The 23333-nt window shown below is 36.4% G+C and overlaps 1 protein-coding gene across 1 annotated transcript in view; it reads right to left on the bottom strand.

Annotated features, from left to right (window-relative positions):
* UNC13C (unc-13 homolog C) overlaps positions 1-23333 on the bottom strand; it is a 649688-nt gene that overhangs the window by 91028 nt on the left and 535327 nt on the right. The window contains exons 24-25 of the mRNA XM_031002438.3: positions 14411-14499; positions 6988-7137 (exon numbers count right to left, since the gene is read on the bottom strand). Of these exons, the coding sequence (XP_030858298.3) occupies positions 6988-7137; positions 14411-14499 (239 nt within the window). The remainder of the gene's footprint in view (positions 1-6987; positions 7138-14410; positions 14500-23333) is intronic.

Below are 23333 nucleotides of genomic sequence, written 5' to 3'. Positions count from 1 at the left end.
ATGTACTGAAAATAAGAGTCAACCCATTTTATCTATTAGCCCCGTTTTATAGATGGTGAAATGGATTCAAAGTCACTCAGCTAATAGTTGGAAGTACCAAGATTACTTAAAACTTTCTGTTATGTTCCACAACTTTGGCCAAGGACATAGAAAGCAAATAGTTTTGCTAATAATAAATAATACTTCTCCAAACTACTGATTGGACTTCTAAAAAACAGAAGGCATTCCAGTGAGAGGTTGAAGTGAATTGGGATCGCTTGGGCCTGCTATTCATCACCATCACATTCACAACCAATGTTGGGTGTTTATAGTGATCCATTTCTGTGTTGTCCATAGAAAAGAGTCATATACTAAGATAAAAATGTCCAGAGAATGTATAGAAAATTATGTTGTAAAAGTGAAAGTCTACATTAATTAACTAAAGAAATGAGGAAAAGTATTTCTCCTTCTCTCTTTCTTTACTTCTTCCCTTTCCTCTCTCCTTTCTTCTGCTTTTCTTCTGCACCTACTTCCCTACCTACATCCTATTATCTACTTACCTATATACCTATCTTCTAGATATTTCCCCACAGAGAACAAAACATAAGGCTTAATTTTCCTACCAAATATTGACATTAAATAAATAACAACATTAGACTTATGTAGTAAGAAGGCAACCAAAGGTAAATGGAATTAAAACAGAAGTCATAGTATACAGAAGATATTTTCCTATGAGTTATTTCTTTTTTATCCTTACCTATTTAAATATTTTATAATTATGACTGTGGGAAAATTTAGATGGAAAGAAGAAGAAATGCACTAAATAAGTTTAATTACCTGGAAGAATATCCAACTTTTTTTTCCTTTCCAACTCTTATTTAAATTCAGAAGGCACATGTGCAAATTTATTACCTGGGAAAACTGCATGCTGTGGGTGTTTGGTGTACAGATTATTTTGACACCCAGGTAACAAGTATAGTACCCAATACGTAGTTTTTGATTCTCACCCTCCTCCCGCCCTCCACTCTTAAGTAGGCTCTAGTGTCTATTGTTCCCTTCTTTGTGCCTATTTGTACTCAGTGTTTAGCTCTCACTTATAAGTGAGAACATGCAGTATTTGGTTTCCTGTTCCTGTGTTAGTTCACATAGGATAATGGCCTCCAGTTCCATCCATTTTGCCGCAAAGGTCATGATCTCATTCATTTTTATGGCTGTGTAGTATTCCATGATGTATATGTACCATATTTTCTTTATCCAGTCTACCATTGATGGGCTATTTAGGTTGATTCCTTGTCTTTGCTATTGTGAACAGTGCTGCAATGAACATATGCATGCATGTGTCTTTACAGTAGAACAATTTATATTCTTTGGATATATGCCCAGTAATGGGATTGCTGGGTTGAATGGAGGTTCTGTTTTAAGTTAGTTGAGAACTCTCCAAGCTGTTTTCCACAGTGGATGAATTAACTTACATTCCTACCAGCAGTGTATAAGCATTCCCTTTTCTACACAACCTCATCAGGATCTGTTATTTTTTAACTTTTTACTAATAGTCATCCTGATTGGTGTGAGTTGGTATCTCATTGTGGTTTTGATTTTCATTTCTCCAACGATTAGTGACGTTCAGCATTTTTCTTTATGCTTGTTAGCTGCTTGTATGTCTTCTTTTGAGAAGTGTCTACTCATATGCTTTGCTCATTTTTAATGGTTTTTTTTTTTTTTTTGCTTGTTAATGTATTTAAGCTCCTTATAGAGTCTGGATATTAGACCATTATCAGATACATAGTTGCAAATATTTTCTCCTATTCTGTAAGATGTCTGTTTACTCTGACAATAGTTTCTTTTGCTCTGTAGAAGCTCTTTAATTAGTCCTATTTTTTGTTTTTAGTTTTTGTTGCAATTGCTTTTGGAATCTTCATCATAAAAACTGCCAGGGCCTATGTCCAGAATGGTTTTTCCTAGGTTTCTTCTAGGGTTTTATAGTTTTAGGTTTTACATTTAAATCTTTAATCCACCTTGAGTTGATTTTTGTATACAGTGAAAGGAAAGGGTCCAGTTTTAATCTTCTGCATATGGCTAGCCAGTTATTCTAACACTATTTGTTGACTAGGAAGTTCTTTCCCTTCCTGCTTGTTTTTGTTGACTTTGTTGAAGATCAGATGGTTGTAGGTGTGTGGCTTTATTTCTGGGTTCTCTAATCTGTTTCATTGGTCTATGTGTCTGTTTGTGTACCAGTACCATGCTGTTTTGATTACTGTAGCTTTATGGTATAGTTTGAAGTCAGGTCCTGTGAGGCCTCTGGCTTTGTTCTTTTTGCTTAGGATTACTTTGACTATTCAGACTCCTTTTTGGTTCTAAATGAATTTTGAAATTTTTTTTTCTAATTCTGTGAAAAATATTGCTGGTAGTTTGATAGGAATAGGATTCAAACTGTAAATTGCTTTGGTAGTATAGCCATTTTAACAATATTGGGTCTTCCTATCCATGAGCATGGAATATTTTTCCATTTGTTTGTGTCATCTCTGATTTCTTTCAGCAATATTTTGTAATTCTTGTTCTAGAGAACTTTCATCTCTCTCATTAGCTGTATTTCTAGGGATTTTCTTGTGTGTGTGTATGTGGCTATTGTGAATGGAACTGTGTTCTCGATTTGGCTCTCAGTTTGGATGCTGTTGGTGCATAGAAATACTACTGATTTTTGTATATTAATTTTGTATCCTGAAACTTTGCTAAAGTTGTTTATCAGATCTAGAATCTTTTGGGCAGAGACTATAGGGTTTTGTATGTATACGATCACATCATATGTGAACAGAGATTGACTTTCTCTCTTCCTATTTGGATGCCTTTTATTTATTTCTCTTGCCTGATTGCTTTGGTTAGGACTTCTAGTACTATGTTAAATAGGAGTAGTGAGAGTGAGCATCCTTGTCTTGTTCTGGTTCTCAAGGGGAATGCTTCCAGCTTTTGCCCATTCAGTATGATGTTGGTTGTGGGTTTGTCATAGATGGTTCTTATTATTTTGAAGTGTGTTCCCTTAATGCCTAGTTTGTTGAGGGTTTTTAACATGAGGCGATGTTGAATTTTATTGAAAGCCTTTTCTGCATCTATTGAGATGATCATGTGGGTTTTGTATTTAGTTCTGTTTATGTGGTGAATCACATTTATTGATTTGCATCTGTTAAACCACCTTGCATCCTAGGAATAAATCCTACATGATAATCCTGAGATAGCTTTTTGATATGCTGCTGGGTTTGATCTGTTAGTATTTTGTTGAGGGTTTTTGCATCTATGTTCATCAAGATATTGACCTGAAGTTTTCTTTTTTTGTTGTGTCTTTGCCAGCTTTTAGTATCAGAATGATGCTGGCCTCATTGAATGAGTTGTGGAGTAGTACCTCCTCCTCAATTTTTGGAATAGTTTCAATAGGATTGGTACTAGCTCTTTTTTACGCATCTCATAAAATTTGGCTGTGAATCCATCTGCTCCAGGGCCTTTTCTGGTTGGTAGGCTTTTTTTATTACTGATTCCATTTCAGAACTCATTATTGATCTGTTCAGGGTTTCAATTTCTTCCTGTTTCAATCTTGGTAGTTTGTATGTTTCTGGGAATTTATTCATTTCTTTTAGGTTTTCCAGTTTGTGTGCATAGAGGTCTCTGTAATAGTCTCTGAGGGTTATCTGGATTTCTGTGGGGTCGGTGGTAATGCTCACTTTGTCATTTCTGATTGTGTTTATTTGAATCTTCTCACTTTTTCCCTTATTAGTCTAGCTAGTGGTCTATCAATCTTATTTATGCTTTCAAAAAACAAACTCTGTTTCATTGATCTTTTGTATGGTTTCTCATCTCTCAATTTGACTCAGTTCAACTGATTCTGGTGATTTTTCTTCTGCTGGCTTTTGGGTTGGTTTATGGTTTACTCTTGTTTTCCTAGCTTCTCTAGGTTGTTAAATTGACAATTTCTAACTTTTTGATCTGGATGTTGAGCACTATATACTTTTTTCTTAACACTGCTTTAGCTATGTCCCAGAGATTCTGGTATGTTATACCTTTTCTTTTACAATTTTCAAAGGATTACTTGATTTCTGTCTTAAATTCATTGTCAAAAGTCATTCAGGAGCAGAATGCTTAATTTCCATGTAATTGTGTGGTTTTGAGAGATCATCTTAGTATTAATTTCTAATTTTATTGTACTGTTGTTTGAGAGTGTGGTTGGTATGATTTCAAATTTTTTGAATTCATTGATAATTGTTTTGTGGCTGATTGTGTGACTGATTTTAGAGTATGTGCCATGTGCAGATGAGGAGAATGTATATTCTGTTTTTGTTGGGATGAGTGTCCTGTAGATGTCTGTTAGGTCCTTTTGGTCAAGTGTAGAGTTTAGGTCATGAATACCTTTGTTAGTTTTCTGCCTCAATGATCTGCCTCAGTGGGATGGTGATATTATTGTGTATTTATCTATGTCTTTTCATAGGTCTCTAAGAAATTGCTTTATAAATCCAGATACTCCAGTGTTAGGTGGATATATGTGTAGGATAGCTAAGTCTTGTTGAATTGAACCCTTTATCATTATATAATGCTATTGGGTTTTTTTGGATCATTGTTTGTTTAAAGCCTATTTTGTCTGAAATTACAATAGCAACCCCTGCTCTTTTTTGTTTTCCATTTTTTAGGTCTATTTTTCTCCATCCCTTTACTTTGAGCCTGTGGGTGTCATTGCATGTGAGAAGAGTCTGTTAAAGACAGCTTCCTGCCTTTTAAGTGGCGCATTTAGCCCATTTATATTCAAGGTTGATATTGATATGTGCGATTTTATCCTGTCATTGTGTCTTTAGCTGGTTGTTATGCAGACTTGATTGTGTAGTTACTTTACAGTGTCTATAGTTGATGTACTTAAGCGTATTTTTGTGTTGGCAGGTATTGATCTTTCATTTTCACATTCAGCACTCCCTTAGGGACATCTTGAGAGGCAGGTCTAGGGTAACAAATTTCCTTAGCATTTGCTTGTCTGAAAAGGATATAATTTCTCCTATGCTTATAAAACTTAGTTTGGCGGGGTATGAAATACTTCTTTGGAATTTCTTTAAGAATGCTGAATGTAGCCCCCCAATGTCTTCTGGCTTGTAGAGTTTCTGCTGAGTGATCTACTGTTAGCCTAATGGGATCCCCTTTGTAGGTGACCCACCTCCTCTCTCTAGCTGTCTTTAGTATTTTTCTTTCACATTGACTTTGGAGAATCTGATGACAGTATGGTCATCTTGTATAGTATGTCCTAGGGGAGATACTAAGACTGCTGATTATATTAGGAAATTCTTATAGTGAATTTTGCGGCTCCATCAGACCACTTTGATTCTTTCTTAAAATGGCTATTTTGTCTTTTAGCCCTTGTATCATTAGATTCCTTGGGTTCCTTGGATTGGCTTTTGACTTTCTCCTGAATTTTCATCTTTTTTCCTATCCAGATGCCAAATTCTTTATCTGTCATTTCAGCCACATCTGCCTGGTTAAGAACTATTGCTGGGTAGCTAGTGTGGTTGTTTGGAGGTAGTAAGACACTCTGGCTTTTTGAGTTGCCAGAGTTCTCATGCTAGTTCTTTCTCATCTGCACGGGCTAATGTTCCTTTAATCTTTTAAGTTGCTGTTGTTTGAATAGTGTTTTTTTGCTTTTATATTCTTTCATGCCCTTGAGACTTTGAGGATTTGATTGTGGTATACATTGGGTTCAGTCAAAGTCAACTGGCTTCATTTCTGGAAGATTTCAGGGGGCCAAGGCTTAACTTGGCATTCCTGGATTGCATGCCCTAACCCTGGGGCCCGGTACCAGGCCCATTACTTTGTTTTCTGTCTCCTCAACGATAAGCACCTGCTGCACCAGGAAGGTGTTCCTGGTCTTCTGGTAATAACAGTCTGATGGAGAGTGCTGGCCAAAGCACTTTGTTGGGGCAATGGCTGGTGGCAGCGATGCAGTGGTGTCTACGTGTGCTGGTGGCAGCAGCAGCACAGTGGGGTGACTATGGTCCTTGTCTTTAAAGAAAGACATTGTAATTTTTCTTTTATTTAAATCTTGGTCCTTTTGATATTAGTTTGCCACAACAATAATAAATGAGATTATGTAAACTAACATATATGACACTGGTCCCTTGGTAGGCATTCAAAATTATTATTCACTTTTCTCTTGTACATTCAGTTCTGGTTTTGAGTATCACTGTTTAAGAAATCATGTTTCTGGTTGCTTTAGATCAATGATTCCCAATCCCAACTGTGGACACATTACAAAATATAGGTGCTTTGACCCTGCCTCAAACTTACTAAATTAGAACTTCTAAGAGTAGGAACAGAACAAAAACCTTAAAAACAAACAGAGCAACCAACCAAACTTTCAGGTTAAGAATTTGTCTTAGTCAGTCATAGTGGCCTGCATTCCCATGCACTCCCACCACTATTAAACTGGAATCTCCATGGTATCAGGGACTTCGGCTTTCTTTTTCATCACTGTCCAGTGTGTAGAATATGGTTTGATACAGGTGAGCACTCAATAAATCGTTATTGAAGGTTGGGTCAGGCAGCTATCTGCTTGCCTGTGAGCTAAGTTAATTCTAGTCATATTTGTGCTATTCTCTTTTTCGTCAGGTTTCTGACATGAAAGCAGCTATTCTGGACTCAGCTCAGTCTTTCTCTATGTCCAGGAGGATTGAAAACAATATGTTATCCAAGGAACATGAAGTTCTAAATCTTTCTCTGCCTCAGAACAGCAACCTCCTTAGTTATAAAATTTATTTCCCCTCTTTCTTTCCTTTCTGATACAAAGTCATTCCTAATTTATTTTTATCTAGTAATCAATTAAAGGTATGTTGCTTTTTAATGAATTTATTTATTTATCTTTGAATTCATTTATTTCTATAGAAAGACTTTTAATGCTACCTTACACAGAGGAAATCAATGTTTTTCTTAAAGCCTTACAAGTCAAATTTAGGGCAATAAGTAAAGAGAAAACTGGGCAAAAAAACTTACGTTTTGTCCAAAAAATCCATAAGAGATCTTAACACAATCTCTGCATCCATTGCTGCACTGTTCTTATTAGATGTGGTGTTTCCATTTGCTCTCATTTGATTTAGTTCGAAACTCATCTGTTTTATACACTCTTCAATTATAACCTGGAAACTAAAAATAAAGAATATAAATTCTAGAATATAAGAATACATTTTGCCTGAGCCTGTTTCAATTTCACCCTGAGGATTTTGATCTGTTTCAACTGGTGTGAATTCCCCTGCTCATGAGTTTTCGAATTCATTGTTTAACTGCAAAAATTTTTGTTGCAATGAAAGCTTACGTGTAATACTTATAAGTAAGGCAGATTAAGGTGCTGTTCTTCAGGTTGAATTAATTTGAGTGGAGGTTCATTCAGTCCCCACCTCTGATAGTCACAGTTGAGATGTTCCTCTGAGCATGGTTTGGGAAAATGATTGCTCTAGAAAGACTCTTGCAGTATTTGGTTTTCTGTTCATGTGTTAGTTTGCTAATGATAATGGCCTCCAACTCCATCCATGTCCCTGCAAAGGACATGATGTTGTTCCTTTTTTTGGCTGAATAGTATTTCATGGTGTATATGTACCATAGTTTCTTTATCCAGTCTAGGGTTGATGGGCATTTAGGTTGATGCCATACTTTGCTATTGTGAATAGTGTTGCAATGAGCATATGCATGCATGTGTCTTTATGGTAGAATGATTTATATTCCTTTGAGTATATACCCAGTAATGGGATTCCTGGGTCAAATGGTATTTCTGTCTTTAGGTCTTTTAGGAATTGCCACACTATCTTCCACAATGGAGCTAAATGATGAGAACGCATGGACATGTGGAGGGGAACAACTCACAGTGGGGCCTATTGGAGGGCAGAGGGTGTGAAGAGGGAGAGGATCAGGAAAAACAACTAATGGGTAGTAGGCTTAATACCTGGATATGTATTATAATGTGTATAACAAACCCCTGTGACACAAGTTTACCTATGTAACAAACCTGCACATACCCCTGAACATAACATAAAAGTTAAAAGAAAAATGAAGTACTGCCACTGCCACCATATAAATCAACCATATGCTTAAAAGCATTGTGCTAAGTAAAGAAGCCAGTCACAAAAGACCACATATTGTATGACTCAATTTATATAAAATATCCAGAATAGGCAAATCCACAGAGACAGAAAGGAGATTACTGGTTTCCTAGGGCTGGAAAGGAGAGTGGAATGGGATTTATTGCTAATGGGTATGGGGTTTCTTTTTTGTGGTGATATCAGTGTTCTAAAGTTAGATTTTGGTGAGAGTTGCACAATTCCGTGAATATGCTAGAAACCACTCACCTGCGTATTTGAAATGGGAGGATTTTATGGTATGTGAATTATATTTCAATAAAATTTGTTGTTAAAAAAAAAAGAAACACTCTTGGCATCTGGATACACCTTCTTCATTTGGATTCTGTGACTCCACACCTTCTTGGCTTTCCTCTGACCTCACAGGCTGCTCCTTCTCAACTGCCTGGCCTCTAACCATTGGAGTAAGGTTGCCATATTTATCAAATGAAAGCACTGGACACCGAGTTAAATTTGAATTTCAGACAGTGAATAGTTTTAGCACAAACATGGCCATATAATATCTGTAACACAATTATACTAAAAATTATTCCTTATGTATCTAAAATTCAAGTTTAACTGAGGGTGTTCTGTATTTTGTTTGGAAATCCTACACTGTGATCCTCTGGGCTTCATCCTTGGACCACTTCACTTCTCCATCAGCAGTCACTTTCTTGGCAATCACATCTAGTCTCATGGCTTCCATAGCATTTATATACTGGTGGTTCTCAAATTCACATCTGCAGACCTGACTTCTAACCCAAACTCCAGACTATTTTATTTAAGTGCCCATGCAATCTTTCCACTTCAAAGTCTGATGAGTTTCTCATACTCAACATCCAACCTATCAGCAAAATGTATCCTAAATACGAGGATTTATTATTACTTCCCAAAATGCCACTATAGACCCCTTTACCATCGTCCCACTTGAACCTGTGCAATAATTTCCTAAATTGTTTCTGTTCAACCCTCTACAGATAGCCTTTTAAAATAAAAACCAGATCATGTTCCTCCTTTGCTAAAAATCTTCAATAGCTTCCAACTCCACTTAGAAAAAAACTCTAGTTGTATTTGACAGACTGAAAGCCCAGCATAATCTGGCGCTGGCAATCTCACTGATCTCATTTCTTGCCACTCTTCCTTCTGTTTCATTGCACCAACCACAACAGACCTCCTGGTGTTCTTAGAATTCTCTGAGGACACTCTTATCTCATGGCCACTGTTATATTCCCTCTGCCATGGAAGGAAATTCTCATAGATCTCTTGGTCCCTCGTTTATTTCAGGCATATATCAAATATCACTTCAGAGAAATCTTCCTTGTTCACTCAAGCTGAAATGGCATTCCTATCCATCTCTGTTCCCTTATTGTTCTTTTTTCTCAATGGCATTCTTCATTATACGACGCACTGCATAATTTAATTTATTTGCTTATTGCCTGTTTCCCTCCCTAGAATGTAAGCCCCATGAGAGCAGGAATTTTGTTTTGTTCAGTGCTGCATGCCCATACCATGGCACAGGATGCCATGCTTGGCACAAAGAGGTTGTGCAGGAAATATTGGGAGAGTAGTTAAAACTGCTGCATTATATGCTTGAAATTCGCTAAGAGGACAGATCTTAATGTTCTCAGCATACACACATGCACACAGACAAACACACAAATGGCAACTCCATGAAGGTGATAGATACGTCAATTATCTGGAATGTGGCGATCATTTTATAATGGATATGTATATCAAAACAAAGTTGTATACCTTTAATATACATAATTTTTACATGGTAATTATATCTCAGGAAAGCTATTAAAAAGGAAATATGTGTCGAATGCATCAATGGACCATCTCCTTCCACCTACCTCTATTGCCTCACCCACTCTAAGGATTTAAATGTCACGAAGAGCAATATTTCGTATTGCTTTTTTCATTCTGTATATCCCCTACACCAGTTTTGATGGTTCTTACCTAAGTAAGCGTGGCAAGTAGTAAGATATTCAAATCTTGGAGACTCTTAGCATCACCACCATTCCTCTATATTGTCTGCTATTTTCATGTTTCCAACAATAGGAGTAATAATAACAAATGTGTGGGCAGGCAAGAAAAACTACTTAGTAGAATGAAGATTGATGAAAGCTTGGAAAATGGTCAAATGATTGGAATGGTAATGAGGAGAAGGAGGGAATTCATTTTAGTATTGCAGTCAAGTCAATCCCACTCCTCTCCTCCTCCACACACAATGATGATAGTTAGTATTTGAGAAGTATCCAAGTGCATAAATTCCTCAGATTTTAAATAGAAGTTTAGGAATGTTCACTATATAATGCTTTTATTAAATAAAATATACACATTTATTTATTCATGCATATATTCTCCACATATTTACTAAACTATTATGTGCCAATCACTGTTCTAGGTGCTGAAGATATATCAATGAACAGAACAGGCACAGTGTTTTGTTCTTAGAGCAAATATGAGAACTTTTATTTTAGCATTTACATTATGGAAATATTTTAGTTGACCTCTTGTTAAGTATTTCATTTTTCTAGTTTTTGGTTTTCCATATTTGGTTTTCCATATACATATTTCCATGCTTAATATGGAAAAATTTTAATAAATGTTAAATTATCACAACTTGGATGTTTTTCTTGCTTCTGGGCCTTTAATAACAGGGTTATACATACACTTGTTCATAATTTTGTGTACATATTCAAGGCCTGATTCCACTTCTACCATCATGTTTGATCTGTCTCCATTTTTGGCTCCTGAATTCTTGGATTTCTTTACTGTTGACAACACCATTCTTGCCCCTCTGGGCTTGGCATTTACATTTGGTTCCTTGATCCTTGCATCTCAGCTGGCCCCTTTGAATTTGTCTCATTTCTTGGCTCTCTGCACATTTATCTGCTTTAAAGGAACATTCTCTTCCAAGCTGTCATCCAAGAGAGTCTAAATCCTTGATTATTTCACTTTTATCTGGCTGAAGCTGCCTTTGCACTTTTGTCAGGTGGAGGTTGCAAGAGATGGTGGGGAAAATGAGGGAGGGGATGTTGTTTGCGGTGGAGTGTGTACTGAATCAAAGTAAAGGTAGTAGATACTTGTGCCAATAGAAAAGGAAGGCAAATCATGTTGAAAATATTTTGAACTAGTTGATTTACCACTGGGTCATCAATGATCCTGCTGGCTGTAGTCAAAATCACCTTTGAAATGACTACTTTCTTTTGCACTGATTTTCGAATCAGTGCATTGGGGTGGGGAGATAGACTGATTTTGCACTGATTTTCTTTTGCACTGATTTTCAAATTAGAGCATTGGGGTGGGGGGATAGACTGGACAAGGGGTGTGACAGTTATGTTCCTATTATGTGAAATTTATTTATGCTCCTATTATGTGAAAAAATAGAAAAAGAATAGACTAGAAAAAGAAAAATAGAAAAAGAAAAGGTTTAAAAAAAGCCTGTATTAACTGGTTTGAATAAAAGTAGTGCCAGTAAATAATTACAGATTTTCTGAGCACCCAAGGAGCCACACACTCACAAAATAATGCCTATGAAATATTCCTGAATTTTTTTGTTTACTTAATCTAGCCAGTCTGTGGTACTAAGGGTGTTGGTTAATAAGAAAAAAAAAAAAGGAGCAAACCAAAAACCAAACTGCAAAACATGTGTAAGCAGAAACCCTAGTGGCACACCCTTTGAAAGTTTTAAGACCATCTTCAAGTTATTGTTGAGGTTATATCACTTAGTCTCAGTTCCCAGGTAGGGGCCCTGTGAGCATGTCAGGATTCCACAAATGTGTGGTTTGGCTCAGCTCTGACTTTACAGCAAAGACATCCTAACAGCTGCATATAGTAGAATTATTTAATTATGAGTTTTAATAACATAAAATCAAGTGGATTTTTACAATTAATTATGCACTTAATTCTAAAACTCTACACTGCCAATTTAGACCTTAAGAAGAGTAGGTTCAGACTAAAATTGTGCATTGTGACTTCACAGCATGATCACATTGATTACTGTAGACTTTTCTACCCTGACAGTATAATATAGACCTGATTGGTAGTGTGAGGAATAAAGCCACAGCAACATAGCAACAAGGATATAATAATTATATTTTTTATTAGGAAAGCATGACATGTGGCCCATTTATTCCAATAGTCCTAATAAACCCTAATTGAACAGAGTACTAAATTCTTTCCTGTATTTAAAAAATCAATAATAAATGGATTCTGGGTAGCTGCAGGTTTTACTGTTTAGGCTAAAATAGCTGGCTTCATACAAATAAAGCTCTTCAAGTGTCCTCCTAAGGATACTACTCCTTCTTTCATAACTGTGGTTTATCCAGATATCTTTCGAATCAGAAAACATATTCTAGTCTTTATAACCTGAATATTCCACCTCCCCAAACAAAAGAAAAAGCACTTATCATCAGAATGATTTAGATATTTTACAGAAAATAATTTAAATATACTTTACTTATATTCTAGTTTCTACTCTGTTCAGTCATCTTATTTTCCATAAAGTTCTGAACAACTCTAGCTATTCCTGACCTCTTTTTTTCCTCCCCCTAACTTTGCTAAATAATCTCTAATGTTGCCTCTGTGGCTGAAGGCAACAGTCTTTCTGCTAACCCCATGCTAATTTGCAACTAGAGCAAAGAGAGACACGCCTGAAATGGCTCAGCAAAGGCCTCTTCATCTCTCAGTGTCACCTCAAGTCAGAGCCAATGAACCCTACATCTCTGGAACAATCTATGTTTCTCCAACTTCAGGTAAACAGAACCTTGAAGTTGCTGACTAACATCCCGATGAAGTAGGCAGGATCATCGAATCAGCTAACAACACTGCACAGGCAGAATGACTACCCTTGGCTCAACACAGCAAGGCTGCTCTGGCTCAGCAGCTGAGCCCTGAAGGTGAGGTCCATGAAGACAAGGCCACCTTGCTTAAGGAAGTTACGGACACACCTCTGATAATGAAGAGAAGGCTAAGTGGGAGATTATTCTTCACTCTGCTTTATTCCTACATCTAAGAAGAAAAATATGATGCTTTCAGAGTCTTTTGTCTTTCTTATTTAAAAAATGGCATAACTAATTGATAAATGTTTATTAATAGTGGATCTTTCTAAAACACTACAACAGGTGATGAGTGGTGGCCAGAGATAGTCCCTACCTGAGATAGTCCCTACCTGAAGAGAGCAATCTTTTTTTTTTTTTTCTAGACGGAGTCTCTGTTGCCCAGGCTGGAGTGCAGTGGTGCAATCTCGGCTCACTGCAAGCTCCACCTCCAGGGTTCACGCCATTCTCCTGCCTCAGCCTCCCGAGTAACTGGGACTACAGGCGCCCGTCACCACGCCCGGCTACTTTTTTGTTTGTTTGTTTTATATTTTTAGTAGAGACGGGGTTTCACTGTATTAGCCAGGATGGTCTCGATCTCCTGACCTCGTGATCCACCTGCCTCAGCCTCCCAAAGTGCTGGGATTACAGGCATAAGCCACCGCACCCGGCCCTGAAGAGCAATCTTTATAGTCTCTTTTGAAAATTGAACACATAGTTTAAAATAATACATCAGCTATTGAACTAATATTTAAAGCAAATTCTATATTAATGAACCTCTTCAAAAATATATTTTCTTTCCTATCTATTTTAACATTTTGATGAGGTGATAGCTTTTTCCTACAGAACTGAAGTGAAATTTAACTAGGGTGAACCTATCTTTCTTTAGATTCATATCACAGATAAAGCCAGTTTTAACAAACATTTAAAATATATAGATATATCAATAGTTTCCAAACTCCTTCCCATGGGGTAGTTGTATTCAGATTGCTAGGCCCTAAAACCAAGAATCCTGACAATTTGGTATAGGGTTGTTGATCCAGCTCTACTGAGGGCAACCACACTGATATGCATGGTACGAATACAACTCATACTTCTTATATATGTGAAGTTTTTCTCTTTTCTTCCCTCCCTCTCTTTAGTCTTTCGATAGCCAGTCACTAAGCTCTAAACACTAGAACTGCATATAGGTGTGAGATATGGTTTCTGTTCTGAGTGTGGGAAATAGACAGGTAAAACAAAACTCTGAGGATAGTGTTATAGGTGTTATCCGACCGAAGGATGCACAGAGTTCTAGGGAGTGCATAGTGAGATAGCACTATTAGATTGTGGGGTCATAAGAGACGTTTCAGAGAAAATGACATTTAGATTAGGTCTTGAAGTTAAATAGATTTAGTCAGTCAGAGGAAACAGCATTGAAGGCAAGAATATCATGAACTGACACCTAATTATCTAACTTAGATAATGACAACAGAGGCCACTTACCTTTCACCGTAAGTGACGCTGAGCTCATCCAGGACCCCACTGAGCTTAACCTGAAGTTCTTTTAGAATAGTACTAGCTTCAGAATCTAGCTGCAGAGAGACCATAAACAATATTACTTTGGAGTTTTGAGAAAGCATGCCTCTGGTTTGCTTACAAGCATTTTGATTATTATATGGTAACTTCAAACAACACGTAAACTTTTTTCTCTTCTTTTTTTTTTTTTGGTCTTTGAAATCAAATCTAAACATTTAGGAAACTTTAAAGAAACCAAGGGGTTCTCATATACAAAAAATTGTTTGAAATGCAGGGCATGCATACAAGTAACAGCTAGATAACAAAGCCTTTGTTGGTTATAGCAATGATGCAAGGCATGACAAAAATATCCTCCAGAACATGATAATTCCGTAATTTAGAAAACCTGTTATACTTCAGCTGAATGTATGTGTTGCTTCAAAATTTATTTAAATCTTTAATATCCCTGTAAATAAATAGGCACATTAAGAATAAAAGTTGTTAAAAATTAACTTTTGAATATTGTGTTGTGCATTATTTAAAGGTGTTTTCATATTTCCCCAACTTTGGAATTAAGAGTAATAGGATAGACAAGGTATCCAAGCACGCCCATGTTTTTCTGGAGACGATAGGCCTGACTTTTCTTCCTGGTTGCTAATTTACAGCTGAAAGTTCAGGATAATAGATCTATTGTATCAAGCAGAGAGAAATTCACGTAAATAGCAATCTGAAATATTCTCTGAAATTGGAATGTGACTCTTTCTTTCTTTCTACCTTTAGAAATTTAGTTTCCTACCATTAATATCATTAGTTCTTGCCCAAGCTGATCTACTATTGAAAAGAAGAGGACAGGATAAAGCCAAGTTTGGGGAGTAAAACAAATTAAAGCATGACTTAGTATAAGTAAGAGAATCTAAGAATGCCAACTAAATATAGGACCTGGTATCAGTTTAAACTCCTGGGAGCCGATACAGAACCAAGAAGTATCCCTATGAGTGTGCATTGGACATAAGTCCTATAATCCTCCAAGACTACTTTCTGATACTAAGGAACTGTTAAGAAGAAGAATTATTTACCTATCTCTGCAGCTGGGTAGCTCTAAGTTGTACTGATGTGACTAAAAACATTGGAATGAAAATCAAATATTGCATTTGGCATTTGAGACTTTATTAATTATATCAAACCAATGCTTTATATCAGTTTTAACTCAAATCCGCGTAACTTTCAGGATTGGTTAGCTTCTGCCCTCTATCAGAGGCAATGTGATTTTTCTGGACTCCTTGTATCTTTTTTGTTCTGTCTCAGTAATCAGTTATGGTGACAGCTCTTGTCCAGACACACAGGCTACCATAACAGATAGAGACTTCTATAAGAGTGGGAAAATTAACATATCTGTGAGCTTCATACTTTCTAGAGTTCTATTCAACTATAACCAGTTGCAGGGAAGTAATTCAGAAAGACAATTAGATAGTACATACTTATTTTAAAAAGACTTAAAATATGGATAATGAATTTAATCACAATTTGCCTAACAAACTATAACTCCCTAACCCCTAACCAAGAAAACAAACGTGGATTTTCCACTCCAATCCAAAGGAATCATGCAGGCTGAATTTTTTTAAATGATATTTTCTTGTTATTGTGCTAATAACAATTTTACCTTGATTTCATTTGATAAAAATGTTGGGGAAGAGGGAATGAGAGACAAGTTCTCCCATGTGGCTTTCTTCAGGCTCTCCACTTCTTGCTCACATGGGTGGTAGTTCCCCATCCATACCTCTACCACCTCCAAGGAAATTGCTCTGAAAGTAGCATTTCCTTCAGGAAATGGGGGTTGCTTCTTATTTAAAATGTGTTTTGGTTTCCATATTAGTTTAATATACACACAGGTAATTTGTTCACATTGAGGTAGGATTATCACCAGATAAGCCCTTCAAAGTCATACAGAAATGGCTACATAGGTCACTTGCACAAAATTATGCTATTTTCTTATAGAATTATTTTAGTCCACCTTAGGTATTTGGTGAATAGATATTTCTTATCAAATAATTATTACTTGACAACCTAAAACTGCCAGACTACAGCGATGTGAACATTGGATGACAGTTTTAATTTCTGGATACATAGGTATGTTTCTAAGCAGGTGCAGACGGAATGTCTCTGTTATGTAACCAGTCCCTCCCACAAAAGGAAAAGGTTTCATTTCAGTTAAGTATTTAATGTTTACATGATCTGAATCATACCATTAAAACAGGCAAAGCAATTCTGAGGCCAATGTACATGGCTCTTCAAATTGCAGATCTTTTTCAATAATGAGCATAATGGACATAATTATCATACTCATCTAATAATAAAACAATCTCTTTAGGTAGCAAAACTACCAGTTTTTGAGTTCTTCTGCATTACTCTATGTGTCCAAATTGAGGACATTTTTCTTACTCCTACAAATTTTGTAAAATTTTAAGAAATAATAGATTGGGAGCTGAGAGCTCATTGCCTGAATTATCAATAGCATATTTTTAAAATTATTGGGTACCTTGTAAAGGTAAAAGGCAATCTAATCTTTTTTCAAAGGTTTAAACCTTATCCTAGTTATATAAGTAGAATAACATCAAAATTATCTTGAATCTTTTTGTATTGTTATTTAGAGTTATTGTTAAAAGCAAAACTTAAGAGGGAAAGAACAGAAAAATTTCGAATATTCATAAGTCACAGTGTATTCTAAAGTAGAAACTCAATTAGCATGTGTATAACAACTTAATTGGTTGGCTGGCTAAAAAAATAAAGTTTCTATGTAATGAGGAATATACACAATGAAAATTTAAGGATTTTGAGTCAAATTCTGAATTTAAAATAAAGTTTTTAAGACAGATTTAATTCCACACTCTACGAAGGGCTTGGGAATTTCAAAATGTAGGCTGCCAAAGTATGGTTCAGATGATCAGAATAAACTATAATCCCACATAGGTATTAACTGAGTTTTACACCATTGAGGTATTTTATACAATTGAGCTGTGGTAATAGATATAACTTGTCTGGGAGAGCCAGCTAGTAGGCAAGACTTTTTGTTGTTGTTGTTGTTTTGTTTTGTTTTGTTTTTGAGACAGAATCTCGCTCTGTTGCCCAGGCTGGAGTGCAGTGGCCCGATCTTGGCTCACTGCAACCTCCATCTCCTGGGTTCAAGCAATTATCCTGCCTCACCCTCCAGAGTAGCTGGGATTACAAGCACCTGCCACCATGTCCAGCTATTTTTTTTTTGTATTTTTAGTAGAGATGGGGTTTCACCATGTTGACCAGGCTGGTCTTGAACTCCTGACCTCAGGTGATCCACCTGCCTTGGCCTCCCAAAGTGCTGGGATTACAGGCGTGAGCCACGGCGCCTGGCCAGGAAGACATCTTTTAAGTTATTTTCCTTCATCTTTTATTTTCCTTAAGGCTTACTTTTCCTTTTTCTTTAAAAGATAATTCACTTATCTCCTTTTGCAAATTTTTGCTCAAGTGTAGCTAGCCCTAGGCAGTTAGTAGATCTAGCCTCTACACTGACTATGCTCTTTACTATAACTGTGTATGCAGTGTTCTCTCTAAATGCTCTCTTATAAATCTACCTCTTCCATAGAACTTGTTCATACTTTTCTATCCTGGGTATCTGTCCCAGTGTCCTGCATGCATGGGCATTCACCACATGTTAAGGAAGGAAGTGAGGATAGACGGAAGCATAAAAATTCCCTCACAGAAGCAGTCCTATATCATCTTCATCTCCTTGGACTGATACCTTGCATTAACTATGAATAGGATATTTTGCCCTTGAAATCTTTCATTCCTTAGAAACCATATATTCCAGAGTTATCAAGTTAATCCTGATTTCAAATATCTATCTCATTGCCAGACCATGTCAGGTGTTTCCTTGCTATTTGTTTGGTTCAGAAGAATGGTTACCATACCCACACTGCATGTTTGTTTGTTTTCCAGAAAAGATTATTTCCCTAGAGGTCTAAAGAAAATACATGTTATATATTCTCTTACAGCAGCAATTGTTAAACTGACCCTCAAGCTCTTGCTAGAGTTACAACCAATGAGTTGCAAAGTCATTTAAAAGTCCTTTAAACTCTACAGATAGCTCAATATAAACTCTTGAAAAATAGACTTTGCATGGAAGAAATTAAAGATCTTTAGTGTGAATTTTATTTCTTCTCCACAGTCTTTATTACTATCTCATTTCCTTCATTTCCTACGGGCTACTAAGCTATCTTTTCCTGTGTTCAGCTCATCAGTGTTATCGGTTTGTTATTTTCTGTAAAGAAGTGCAAATCAGGAAGTAAGGTAACTTCCTGGCCATCTCACCAGGGGCCAAAATTTAATCATCATTCTGGTGGGTTTCATACTCTCCAATATTTTTGCATTAAAACATTAATAAATAAAAATTTCACCTCTAGTTCCATGAAAAAGCCTTATTTCCAAGAAAAATGCTGTTTAACTTGCACTCTTGGTTCCTTCTTTCGGATTTTGTTCCATCAATTATCTCTTTCCCTTTTCATTCCCTCTACCATTAATTTTATTACCCCATCCTATAAATATGCTCAAGTAACATTTATGTTAAAATAAACAACAGACAATGAAACAGAAGCCAAACTTATTTGGAACTACATTCTCATTGACATCTGGCCAATATCCTTCCTTCTTTTGATCTTCAGACTGCTTACAACAGTGTCAAACTTGTTGACTCCACATCCTTTTCTCCTAAACATTCATTAGTTCTCTGCAATGTGGCTTGCTTCTGTTACAGATATGCCACTGACGTGTTTCCATATGGTCACCAATGATTTCCTAATTTCAAGGACCTTATTTATCTTAGCCTTCATTCATACTGTTGTTTGCTCTGTTTCCCAAGGTCCTTCCCTACTTCTGTAACTGCCTGTGATTTGTCTGTGTCTTCTGTTAACTTTCCTCCTCTGTATATCCCTTAAATATTAGTGTCCTTCAATTCTCCTTTTTCAATCTTCTTTTCTTTTTACTCTGTACTCCCCTTGAGCAATTAAATTCATGCCCATGGCTTCAGTTATCCCCCATATGCTAAGGGCCCCAAATCTATTATCAACATTCTTAACAGCATGCCTGAGAATTGTGTCTATATTTCCAAGTACCTAGTAAACTTCCACTTTGATGGCTCATACATACTTCAGCTGTAGCATATCAAAGCACAACTTATTACCATTCTTAATTTATTTATCTTCTTATTTCCTCTGATTTGGTTAATGGCCTACAATTGTTTAAGGTAGAAATGTGAAAGTCATCTTTGACTTCTGTTTTCTTCCCTCCGTATTTACTTCCATACCAAATATGATTGGTGATATCTCTGAAATGTTTTATCCAACTGTCTTTTCCTCTTCACTTCCAGATTCTGAATTTTTCTCCTCTAGCCCACTGTAATCATCTACGCATTGTGTTCCTATTTCCTGTTTCCCCCCTTCATCCTCCTAACTGGTGTAATAAATCCAAATATGATCATGACACTGGCGTATCATCCTTCAAGCTGGCTTTCCACCAGGGAATTGCCTCAAGCAACTTCTCACAATCTTATCTGGGCTCTTGCTTTTTTTTATTTTTTCTTTTTAAAAGATCATTTTCCTTCAAATCTTCCACTTGATCATAATCTTTTCATCTTATAGGGTCTACTTCAACTTAAAATATATGACTGAGAATTCAGCAAAAATTCCCTAGTGAATCTAGAAGTAGGGTACTTTCCTGGAAATGCCCTAAATCACTTCATAAGCCTGTGGTGTCAGCATGAATACTGTGGTTTGTTGTCAGAAGTAAAAGAATACATGGTCCTCTCTACCGGAAACAAATGTGCCCAGCTCTAACCACACTACCCTGTTTTTTGTTTCATTTTAAAATGCCTCTTAAGGAGAAACTCCAAGAACTTACATGACAATTTTCAGACAGACTATGGCATTTTCTTTATCCTATTCAGATTTGCATGAATGTTATGCTAGAGGTATCAGTTGTATAAATTCATGTTTCTAACTTCCGGGTTTCAAAAAGTTGAACATCAATAGCTGTCTCCCATCCTAATTAAAGAGAGTATGCAGTAAATCCAACTGTCACTGTGCTTCAAATCAACAAAATGCCTTTGAGATATGTTAAATGAGGTTCTTCAGTCTACACAACTGAAGGAAAAAAAAAAGATTGCCTTACCTTTTATAATTCACTCAATATAGTTTTGAGTTAGTGAATATAAGGAATTTTGGCTTTTTCTGTTCCTGTGAACTGTTTTTCTCTAAATTACACCTTCAGGCTTTATATGAGTGATGTGACATTCTTTTCTCTTATACATTTTTTCCCTTCTCACCTACAACACATACACTATTCCTCTACTTCATGGATTGCTAACATGCGGATTGTCCTTATAATGACAGAAATTTAGAAAAAAGAAAGAATTTCTGAAATCACATAGTTCAACTTCCTCGTTGTTTCCAAATGGGTAAAACCAAAGCACAGATAATGTGTTATGCTTTTGGAGCCACATGGGGACTGAAGAGCTGCATTCTTAGAAGCTATTTCCTCTGAAGAAATTCTCTTCTGAAAATGTTCATTAAAAAAACAGGAATCCCTGTTTTATAACAATGGGAAAGGAATTTAGGGCTTATATGTTGCATCTATTGGCTAATTGTGAAAATAGACTGGGTAGGGATAAGTTAGGAATAGAATCAACGAGACACTTTATGTTTAGAATTTTGTTCTGCCCTTTTCCCCTGACCTACTCTGTCTGACCCATTTGGCTGTTTCTTCACATTCCTGCATGTGTTATAAACCACTGCTCAGCGATGTGAATATAGTCCACCCAGTCAACTGAATTCAGGACCTGTTGACCATCAAGTGCTGGGGACAGAGTGTTCTCTGTGAGCCATTATCTCAGGGTGTCTGAGGACTATTCTGCTTAGTAGGGCAAAAAAGAGAATTGACTGGGTTAAAGAAGTTAAATTTTACCAGTAATGGCATTGGTTTATGGTTTGTTAAAGCAGGCATGAGCAACTGAAGGTGATCACAACAAGATAATGAAATAGATTTATTATAGAAGATGGCAGTTAAAGTGAAGCTGTCTCCCTCTCCTTCCTTGCTGGGGCATGTGTCCTTTCTCCTTAAGTTTTCTTAAGGTTCAGAGAGAGGGGAGTTTAAAAAGAGACTTGGCAGTATATGAGTAACCCTGTGAGCTCTCTTAAATGCTCTGGGAAATGAGGTTAACAAGCATCACCTGCCTGGGTCTGTATTTCATTTTGACATGGCTCACCAACCAAAAAACCTTTCAACCTCCTCAGCAGCACCTTTTCTTAATTTCACAAGCTTAGCAGTTAGCTAAACTTTATGCGGTAGTAGTGCTAAATTATTAAACATATTTATTAAATCACTTCAATATAATTTGCTTTATTGGCCCTTATTATTCTCTTAATTTTCCATTAAGTTCAATTTATTAAATCTAATTGCAGAGATGGTTAGGAGGAGAAAGAAACCAGGCAGTCTGTGCATGTTGCCAGAATAAAAGGCCAGCACTTCAAATATTCAATTCTCCTTATTATCTGGGGTTATGAAGCTATAACTGGTTGCTTTTACTGACGTCAGCCAAATTACATTTCCCTTTTTACCTCTATTTATACAACAAGAGGTGAGGTTTGAGTTTATTTCTGAATTGTTGCAGGATAAGTTATAACAATTAAAACTTTCATCTGAAGGATATCGTCACGTTTAGGAGTGTCCTTGTTGTTTTTCTCTCACAAACCTTATCTCTTTAATTGCTCTGATTCCCCTAAAATCTTCTAAGTTCTTTGAGGGTGGGGTCTGCATCTTAGTAATTAATGTATCTCCAGTTCCTAGTAAAATTTACAGCTCATAACAAGTGCTCAGCAAATAAATATTTGTTGAATGAATTAGCGAAGGAGTACATTCTGTCATCATATTCAGTGTGCTCAGATCTTTCTTTCATACAGCAGTCAGCCCCAAGGGGAAGAGATGCTTACAGTGGTGGAGAAAGACATGGAACAGCTGGCTTCTGAATATCCTTCAGTAAGTGCTAAAAGGCATCTCTAGTCTAATTATGTTTTACCAAGTCCCTCACACCTTGTAATCTCCTTGAGGCCCCAGGCATTAAAAAAATGTTTTTATTTTGTACCCCAATTTCTGCCCACCTGCAGATAAACTACATGTAAGTAGGCAACAATGGATATTCTAACTAAATAAGAAGAACTTTTCAAATTGCTTTAGAAAACAGTTTTAGAACTGAAAGATATAATGTGACAATTTGAAATTGTCTATTTTATTATCTAATATATACTTTATAATTTATTCTATATTTTATAATTCCTGAAAATATGAGAACAGTAGATTAATTCTTATTAATTTATTAACTAGTAACTTATATTTCTATATTAAGAAGAAAAGGTGAGACAGATTAGAAACCTGAATGTAAAATTTGGCCTCTGTTAACTATAACACCATTTTTTATAAGATTACATATAAAATTCAAGCATAAAGGCCAGAATCTTAAAAAACTGCAAGAATTTTGTATATGATTGCAAATCGACTACCTGTATTTTGGGACTATCATATTCTTTAATACAAATACTTGCCTGCACTCTTGCATGCTGTTCCAATTTCCATACAAACACCTTGAATCTCAGGTGTTCTTAAGATTCAAAACACAGAAATTAGGCTGGTCAGGGCTGGTATACAAATAAGAAAAACGGGTATTCTGTGTTATTTTCTAATTATCTGATTCCTTTTTTTTTTTTTTGAGACAGCATCTCACTCCGTTGTCCAGGCTGGAGTGCCGTGGTGCGATCTCTGCTCACTGCAACCTCCGCCTCTAGGGTTCAAGTGATTCTCCTGCTTCAGCCTCCTGAGTAGCTGGGATTACAGG

The sequence above is a fragment of the Gorilla gorilla genome, chromosome 16 (genome assembly GCF_029281585.2).
Source record: "Gorilla gorilla gorilla isolate KB3781 chromosome 16, NHGRI_mGorGor1-v2.1_pri, whole genome shotgun sequence".
NCBI classification, from domain to species: Eukaryota; Metazoa; Chordata; class Mammalia; order Primates; family Hominidae; genus Gorilla; species Gorilla gorilla.
Note: the sequence above shows the minus strand (reverse complement) of the source record. Positions and strands in the feature narration are given on the sequence as shown.